Source organism: Zootermopsis nevadensis, unplaced genomic scaffold, assembly GCF_977971745.1.
Source record: "Zootermopsis nevadensis isolate Lab colony 2312 unplaced genomic scaffold, Znev_1.0 Znev_ptg000011l, whole genome shotgun sequence".
NCBI classification, from domain to species: domain Eukaryota; kingdom Metazoa; phylum Arthropoda; class Insecta; order Blattodea; family Termopsidae; genus Zootermopsis; species Zootermopsis nevadensis.
Genome location: NW_028259143.1, coordinates 175,744 through 185,096, shown reverse-complemented (window position 1 = coordinate 185,096; position 9,353 = coordinate 175,744). Strand labels below are relative to the sequence as shown.

Here is a 9,353-nt window from a genome sequence, read left to right as displayed (position 1 = left end):
TTGTCCTCCGCTCTCTGGACCTAGGACTGTCTAGGCCTGCAGGCCTGTTTCTGAGCAGAGCCAGGCCGAGGTGTCTCTGAGAAAATTCAGTTTGGCTGTTGCATTGCTTGCCCGTGGGCTGTACGACGACAAGAGTTACATCGAAGTCGAGGCGTAATCTGAACAATAATTCAATTTATTTACGTGCGTGGTGACGTCATGAACCCACGGCCAACTGCAAAATAAACACGAATTTAAAACGAAATTGAACAGATTTGTATTATTTAGACATCAGCTCGGCCGAATAAATTATAATAATAACGAATCAGTTTTGATTTCCGTGTGACGTTAAGTCCCCGCGACAGGTCGAAGTCCGTCGTGCGAACTTTGTTGCAAGTTCCATGGTCCGACTGTAGACAACAATAGTTTTCGAAAAAACACGAACATCATCGCGAAAAACAAAAATGAAGAGGAATGATGGGCGTGGCTGGAAGTTACTTTGCATGTCAATCATTGGCCGGAGATCACTTGAGAGCGCACTGCTCATTGGTCGTGGCTAGAGCCGGGGGGGAGGTGCTTTGATTGTTACGGAGTGTGGGGAAGAATGGGCCGTCCCAGCGTCGGGTCGTGGTGGGGGTAGCGCCGGGGGGGGGGGGCTGCGGTTTGTTTGCTGCCCTGGACCAGCCGTAGGAGACAGGACTCAGTGTGTTGTGGCACCGGAACGCGTCTCCCGGTCCAGCGACTGCGTTTGTTGCATGCAGCGGTTTTGTGGCTTGTTTACTGAGCGGCGCGTGCCATCAGCAATCGATAAACAAAGTGGAGTTGTGACGCGTGCGATGGCCGTGCAATAATTGTGAACGTGAATTTGTTGTGTTCCGTCTGTCGGTCAGCGGACTGCGGAGTGAAATTAGAAGTGATAATTGGTTCATTGATAACGGATGCTGTGAAAAAGAAGATGGTGGAGAAATTCCTTCGGGCGAGTTAAATGTTCCGCGCAGTGTGGAAGGTTAATTAATGTAAACTTGGGACGAAACTCGCTTAAGCAGTGTTCAGTGGCCTCGCTCTGAGCCCGCTCAGCCAACTCAACGCCTGAAGTGGACGCCGGTGTGTTCGGTCCCCCCATGACTATGAGCTGCCCTGAGGTAGTGTACCAGGCGTATTACCCGTACCTGTACCAGCGCCCTAGTACGTCGGCACCCACCGTCGCCAGGACAACCCCGTTCCCGCCTTTCTCGCATCAGTATGACCGGGTGAGTTGCCGGCGTGAAACCGGGTTCGAGGACTGAACTGCCTCCTGTTTGGCCGCGTTTCGCGTTCCTGTCTCTTACCTGAATCGTTCTGAGTTACCTCGGCAACAGAAGCCGCGCGCCAACTTCGTGCAAAGAACAAAGTGAAGTGTCTTGAAATAGGCCTCACGCGCTCTTAATGAGGGGCTTAGCAAATTAGTGCGCACGGCTTGACAAGTCGTCTCTTAATTGACAGTATTACAAATAAGTCTGACACGAATTAGAATTATAAGTTTCCTAAGTAGTTGGCTATCTTGTGCCTGCTGGCTCGCAGACTTCGGATATCTGTTGAAATTGCCGATTTGACGCGCGAAAGTGGACACACAGACCACTCGAAAGCCATGGGCTGTGGGCCTATTTTGCCAATAAAAACTTAAGTTGCAGCTACTAACTTTGAAGTGAAGGTCGCCTTATGCAGACAACGCGTTAGGCCGTGATGGTTATCAGAATTAGTCCATAAGACGGTAGCTGTACGCTGTGTCCAACCTAATTATCAAGTAGACCTGCTAGCCTAATTACGTATTTATCATTTACCACGAGACACGTAACGACACGCAGTGACCGAGCGGATGTCAGAGGACACAATCGCCTACATCCTTGGTTAGGTTCCGCTGTGTGTGGACTGCGGGTTGGCTTCTGGTAGCTTCGGTGCGATTTAGTGTCATTTAATACCCCAAATGCTTGAGACACGGGCGTAACGAACACCCTTAAACTGTCTGAGCAAATTCCTTATTTCACTGTTAATGTGCCTAGAAGAGGCCTGCAATCGCACACAGAATAAGGAGTCACTGCTCAAAAAGGACCCGTCGCCTCTGTAGTCACTCAACCGTTTTTGATTCAGGTCGTCCGACCAGAATTTCGTACGCGTTCTTCATGTCCCATCCGCCTGATCTCCTCGAAGCTGTCGCCCTAATAATAGCCCGTTTACTGAAGAGGACAAGTCTTCTACGCCTACAAGTTTTAGGCCTTAATTTCATAATTTTTTAGACTAGGCTGTAACTATGCTAATTGAAAAGTAGCAATTACTACAGACCAAGTCAGCCCTTAACTTAATAGCATTGGAGCAGAATTCGTCGGCTGAAGTCACTTAACTGCTCAAGACATTTTCCTCATTTTATAAAATCTAAGGGTCATAGAAATCCACCACTGGACTGTACGGCCTGAGCTAGGTGAATCCAGTTCATTTATATCTTCACACTCTGGTTATTTAAGATCTGTTTTAATATTATCCTTTCATTCGAAGGGGTCCCTTCCCGCTTCATGTTTGTTGATTTAAATTGTGTTCGCATCGCAAATTTGTTGAAGTGTGGTCTAAGAATTACGAAGCTCCTCATTGCGCAGTTTTCTCGTCCTGCCTGGGCCTGTGTGTTCTTTGGTGAGATTCAGAAACATTTCGCGTCCGTCCACAGACTGCAAAATACGAGCTTAGAGCAGCTTCTGGTTGGGAGGCGGAACTTCATTGGCCCAGACACTGATCCACAAGTGTCGTGTGTCCACCGACACTTTTCCGTGTTTTACGTCGTGTAGTTCAGAATTTACATGCGACATGACGAAACGTTCGGTGGGGCACTTGAGGGAGCTTTCTATAAAAGACGGGAAATTTCTTGACAAATGAAACTGCAGCCAGCTCCTCGGAACGGGGGTCTTGCCATTTTGCGAATGTTCTTTTCTTTTTAAACTATTTCCATAAAATCGATACTTGTTGAAATTAGTTTTAGGCTATAAATTATTATTTTATTACGACTCCTCTCCCATGTTTATGTTACGGATGTTCTAAACTGTTTGCAGTGTTGTGAGGGACACAGGCGTGTTTGCGCTTAAACCAAGCATCGGCTTTCCGTAGTCTCGTGAAGACGTCGAGAGTTTATTTGAAACGTTTTTGGTTGGCGAATGTCGGCAGAAACACGCGGCCGTTTGTGCCCCTGAACGGAACGTAAGATGCGACGCGCGAAGACGCTCTGCGTCGCGCTGATGTTGCGCCTGCATGTGCCGAATGCGCTAGTTTAAAACGCGTTTAGTGCAATTCTTCACGCCCTGAGTAAAATTCGAGGCGTGATTTTTTGTGGAACATAAAGGCATTTCGCAGTCCTGACGCGAAGAAGCTCAGGACATGAAATTCTTCTTATCTTTCTACTCTCATATTAAGGCTATTGGCTACGCTCATTGTGGGCCCGCGTAAATTCTGTCGGGCTTTTTAAATGCTCGAGAATAAAGAGAATGAAATTCGAATCGCAGGGGAAAGTGAATTTTAGATGAAGAAAAAGCGAGCGTCTTTGTGGCTTCAGGGAGTCTGTGCCGCCGCAGAGCAGAAGGTAATAAGGTTTGTTTCGCAGAGTCTGATATGCAAAAATGTATGGAACAGACGCTTTATTACGTAGGAAGCAAACGTAAGCCCGTGTTCTTTTCAAGCCGCGCGTGGAGAAAATCGTGTCCTAATGAAAACGGAGGGAACTGCTGCTCCGCTCTTCAGCGTCGTTTCTCCCCCTTCCCCTATCCCTTTTGGTTTTTCGCTAAATTCTCCTTTTCAGATGAGGAAAGAGTTTTTGATCTCTCCATTACACACAATTCTTGAAATTCCTGGCGCGCAGAAGGAGGAAACATTTCGAACTTCTTCCCTCTACTCGTCTCTGGCTGCACGGAATTTCGGCTCTCCTGCTGCCTCGTCTCTCTTTTGTGCCCCCCCCCCCCCCGGTCTTCATTCCGAAGAAATGAACGCGCGTCTCTTCACTTGGTGGTCGTCTCTTGGTCCTGGCTAGAGGAGGCCGACGTCGATCTGAGACGGAGAACTCTTAAAATGCCTGTCCCGGGGATCAAACAAAGCCCAGTGAAGGGCCGGACGAAGATCGAATGTCGATTACTTTAATAGACGGGGGTGTCTCTGACGTCCGCTTCGTACTTTCGTATAATTGCCTTTCTCGTGTCTGTCATTCAGCACGGCATTGAGGGCGCAGAGAGTTCTCATGTCAAAAAGAACATTCCAAATCGCTAAGCCATTCTCGTACGTTGTCTTCGCCTGTCAGTTTGTTTGTTAATTAACTGTCACATGAAGTATGAAATGTCGTGGCGATATTTATTCAGTGCTGCTGAGATGCTGGTAGTTGGACGTTTTCATGTGCAATAGTAGCCATGTGTCGGATCGAAACGTCCGCTGGAAGGTTTTAAGGCATATTTTACGATATTTTTCCTTCTGTTTGTACATTTGGCACCGCGTAACACGTAATTTTATTAGTAAATATTCAGCTTTTACACAAAACGTAGCTGTTCGTAATTTTATCCTTGTCAGTCTTCCGCTAAATAAATTAAACGAAACTGCTGTTACATATAATACGATTTCTTACCTGCAGTTCCGTCTTATGTTCACTGTAAACTGCCGCCTCGCACTTACGATTCAAACTAAACGAATGCCGGAACTTGAGAGCGTCTGTCTGTATTCAGGTGTTACTGCGTTTATGGCGCAGAGCCTGTGCACTGAACGCGCGTGAGGCTCCGGCCGTCTTACTCCCGCTAGGAGGCTGTGTGGTCCGGGACCCGGTAAAAGAGCGTTCGGTTCTCCCAGGACCGGGACTCCATCTGCCGGACGCCGCAGACCTCGGTGCTACCAGCTCACTGAAGAGCATTCCGTAGAGGCGTCGAAGACCTGTCCGTCTTACATGAATGCGTGTTTGTAAAATGGTTTTTAACAAAATTCGTAACGCGGTTTGCCCTCTGCTCTTCTGAGACAGCCATCGCTCCTCAAATTACATCTAAGATCAGAATCATCTGCAGGCGCTGAATGGCAAAGCAGTGGCCTTTTAAGTAACTTAAATTAAGCGCTCCATAACCTGTACTCACCTGCAAATATGAAGGTGATATGGGCGAGACATGTAGCACGTATGGGAAGGGTGAGGAATGCTTACGTACATTTAATCTAAATTCTGGGGGGGAAGAGTCCACTTGAGTGACTGGGAATAATATTAAAAAGAGTGGACTTGAATAAAGTGGCTTTTGAATAGCATCTGGTAGCGCAACGGACCTCCTGATTACACAAAAAGTGACGTCTCTTTCGAGCCATTTTCCCGGCCCACGCGACAAAGCTGAGAGTGCTGCAGTGGCGCGGTGTTACCGGACTGAAAACGCCGTCATTTCAGTTCACACATGGCCGGTGAACAGCCACACCGAGTGTACACGCTCCGACTGACGTGAGCCCTCAGCCGAACAGCAGCGTTCAACATTCATTCGATTTTGTGTACGGCCTGCAAGTGTTCGTGAGAATCACTTCCGTTCTGGCACTACGGAAATTCAATGCAGTTGACCTGAAATCAAACCGAAGCCCTCTTCTAGCTTATTCCACGTGCCCCCTCGGCCTAATAGCATTTAAACTGACGGATTTAATGAATCTTTGTGCCTTTTGTGTTTCGCACGATTCTCGGGAAAAAAACATCAGTTACTTCCCTAAACAACCTTTGCAATGGTAAAGTGCTGTGTTTTGTTTGAGGTACGGACTGAATTTTTGAATATGGCTGAGACGAGGATTGGCCTCAGAGGGCTAATTAGTTCCGAAGAATTGGTTACGTCGTTGCATTACGATTTATGATTTGATACGTAGGCTATTTGAAATGTGTCCAAAGTCAGCTGAGGCAGGCTGCATTTGTTACAGCCGAAACTGTAATCTTCCTATCGGTTTACATTCCAGTACATGTTTTAAGAGAGTTGTAAGCGTTTTCCTACAGACTGCTTGTACTGAAGTTCCGCATAATCTTATTTAAGTCGGGTGAGGCGCAATGTAGTTACGTCGTCAGCATTTTTTCCTCCAAGACTCGCGGTTAAATATGACGTTAATTACATCATCTTGCTAGGAGGTCCTCGAGTTTTCCAATTTCTTCTCTTGCCCTCTTCTTCGTGTTGTTGCCATAGTTACGGCGGGACTCAGAGGTCTCTATATACATTCGGTTGAGGAGCTGATTTGCATTAGAGTTACAAAAAGCCATCTCGTAAAACAGTGTCATAAATATGAGGCCTCTTGAAGAGTACTGCAGAGACTGTGCAGTAATTTATGAAAAGAAGGATCCTTAGAAATGCCTTCGACGCCTCGGGCCTGTTTCAGAAACAAAGCAGAACGAGAAATTAATGCTCTCAGTTAGTAAACCACGTTAAAGGTGTACAGAACCTCAAGATATTTATAGGCCTTCCTACTTGTCTTTATTTGAGGCCAGAGGAGGTAGAATCATAACCGGGTTCGATGTTCTCACGGCCGTCTTCTGGAGGGATAACTCAATGCAGTTGACAGTCAGGCGCGAATATTGTCTTGCCGCTGAGAAGCTTTTTCAGACCACGAAATGGGCGAAGGGTACAGCGAAGTGTCAATCGTGGGACTGGTCTTAAGACCATTCTATTATTTGTTTTCTCGAGTGTTCAACTATAAATCGCCCGTCTTTTCACCGTTTATTTAAACTCCACGCTGCAAGGAAGTTCAGACTTTTTTCCCTTGTTTAGTCTTTCCCTTGTGAGTTTTGACTTCCCCGATGCGACTCGACTGAATTAGATTTGTTGAGCCGATGTGACTGCGATGAGGTGGACGGATTCTCGACATCGTCAGGGTGTCTTCTCTTGGTGCGTCTGTGGCCCACCCCCCTCCTGCCTGTGAGGGCTGTAAGGCTGTTTCTTTTCGGATAAAGCGGCCGGAGCGTGTAGCTGATCACACCTTTATCTAATGTAAAGGTTAAGAATGTTTTGAGTCAGGCTGTACCTCCACTTCCCATACTCTTTCCTGGTTTGGTAAAAAAAGCACTGCTTACTTTATCGTTTGTTAATGACTAATTCTAAAGTAAACGGAAGGCTTGAATTTTCATGTGTTTGGGCCCTTAGAACCTGTCGCTATAAAAATACGTGCATGTTGAGGGACCCCGCCCTTTGAGCTCAGTTTTCATTAATGTTATTAACGCCGCTACGTTCAGTCGCCGTGCCCTTTGATGTTCGTAACACGCTTTTGTTACAGAAGGTAATAGACGCGTGTTACCCCTATAATACATTGGCTTTTTACCTGAGATCTGCAGATGGAATTCAGCGTTAAGGCCCATTTGGAGAAAATGTGTTTATTCAAGCTACAAAGCAAGTCAGCTATGAAACAGAGTAAAGTCTGTGATATTCAGTTCGAGTCGAGATTCGTTACCGACTGCTATGACAGGGAATCGTGGTTTTCTATAACGAATTCCATGATAAAAAGTTGAAATTTTTTCTTTACTTCGTCGTACTCAAACTTTCTCTCGTGTTATTAGACTTTTCCAGTTCAAACAGCGTCTTGAAATAACCAAATAACAGGTTATGAACACTTTATATTAAGTGTCTTTGTCGCAAAAATTTTAAAGTCGCTGTAACTTTTTTTCTGCGTTCGCATGCATTATTCAGAGACTGTACTTTGAACCGCTTTTGAACTGCATTAATATCAGGCGAATCTGTTCGGCAGGTGTCCTGCGTCGTAAGGCTCAGTCTTAATTTTCTGTCTGAATTAAGAAGTCACTTTTGCATTCGTTTGCTTTTTATCAACCAACGGACGTATTCCTCTTAAGACGTTAATTACCGCTCAGCTGGTCGATAAATTAATCAACCTAACCTTTAATGGAACCAAAAAAGTTGCACTGCTGTGCTGGCCCTTCGACCCCCCCCCCCCGCGCTGCCAGTGTTTTTAATAGTCTCGGATGTTCGACAAGGGGTGGTCCTCCGGCTTGGGGTTTGTGTTGCTGAATTACCGCACCAAGAGCTCCCCATTCCATAACAATTAAGTACTTAAGCCGTTCTTGCACGCCTTTCCGTTACTGATCTCATTTCATAAATTCTGATTCCGAAGTTGTCCCGGATCTTCTTCTCGACATCTCGTGGTACTACTGACGGCACATCTTACCACAAATTCGTGAAGTCTTCGCCTTCTTTAACTGTCATTGACACCAGCTCCCTCGTCGCCTGCCCACAGAAGTTGGATCTCACGACATTGTATGCGCATTCCGTCGATGGAGCCATATTTATCAGCGTTGCCAACATAAATCTTGAGGAAAATTTAAAGTACCTTTACTTTCTTACTTTCCCTCGTATTTTAAGCCTGGATCAGCGTCTTCTGGCATCCAGCTCTAATTATTAGATTCCGTTAACACAATACAGGATTAACTTGAAGCAGATTTGAAGAATGACAATTTTATACAAGTACTGAAGTTGTTTGGCAAGCTTTCAGAAATAAATAATGTCGTGTCGCAATGCTGGGCTGGCCTCGTGCGACAAGCTTCTGTGTCTTACCGCGGTTAATTATCCGGTTTGTTCTGTTGTGGCCTGCGGGTCTGCACGCGGATGATTGTCCTCGCTTGGCATCGCTTCGTATCCACGTAGAAGACTTTCGTCAAGGATCTGCAGTTCAGATTATATCTTGTTCCTTTACCAGGCAGTAAGCTACTCCGAAACGTCGGTCAGTACGTACCAGGCTACGCGGCGCAACGTATCAGAATGTAGCCATCTTGTACTAGTGGCCGCGAGACCCTCAAATCTCACCTGTTATGCGATTGTCAGGAACTGAACTAAAGGCCGTCCCGTTGAGGGCCTTGCCAGCCCGGCTGTTCGTCTATCCGTCTGTCTCTGTCGCAGTAGCTTCGACAGACAGACGGACGTTTTCTATCACCAGGACGCTGCCGATTAAAGGTTGCTGGTACGTACGATATCTGATCTACGTGCCTGACTCTGGCAACCTTTCGCTTTTGATGTTGCCTAAACAGCGATTATTTCCTTGAACAGCATCAACAAACATCTTCGTGAAGGTGAAGTGCTGTGTTTTCTTTGCGGTACGAACCGACTCCTTACATAATGACGGAGAGCCGTTGCTAATGATTTTACGTGGAGCCACCGTGTTAGAGCGGCCTTGGCGAATTGTGCAGGAGAGACCAGTTTGTCTAGTTGCGCAAAGGTTAGGTTAGGTTTGCTTTGTTAACCAGTAACCCGCTCTCGGCGGTCTGAGCCCTGACAGTTTTCGCCGCGACGCTCGGCGTCATTTCTCCAGCGTCGTGTTCAGTGTCATCTTGAGGGTTTCTTATGCCACGTGTGGCCTCGGGTGTATGAAAATGTTGCGTGACC

General features: G+C 46.5%; 1 protein-coding gene across 2 annotated transcripts in view; it reads left to right on the top strand.

The window, feature by feature from the left end:
* The first annotated feature begins 668 nt into the window (after positions 1 to 668).
* Positions 669 to 9,353, top strand: part of vg (transcription factor vestigial) — a 39,996-nt gene continuing 31,311 nt past the window's right edge. For both annotated transcript variants that reach the window (XM_022081152.2, XM_087346957.1), the window contains exon 1: positions 669 to 1,229. In XM_022081152.2, coding sequence (XP_021936844.2) covers positions 1,101 to 1,229 — 129 coding nt within the window. In that variant the 5' untranslated portion in view covers positions 669 to 1,100. The remainder of the gene's footprint in view (positions 1,230 to 9,353) is intronic.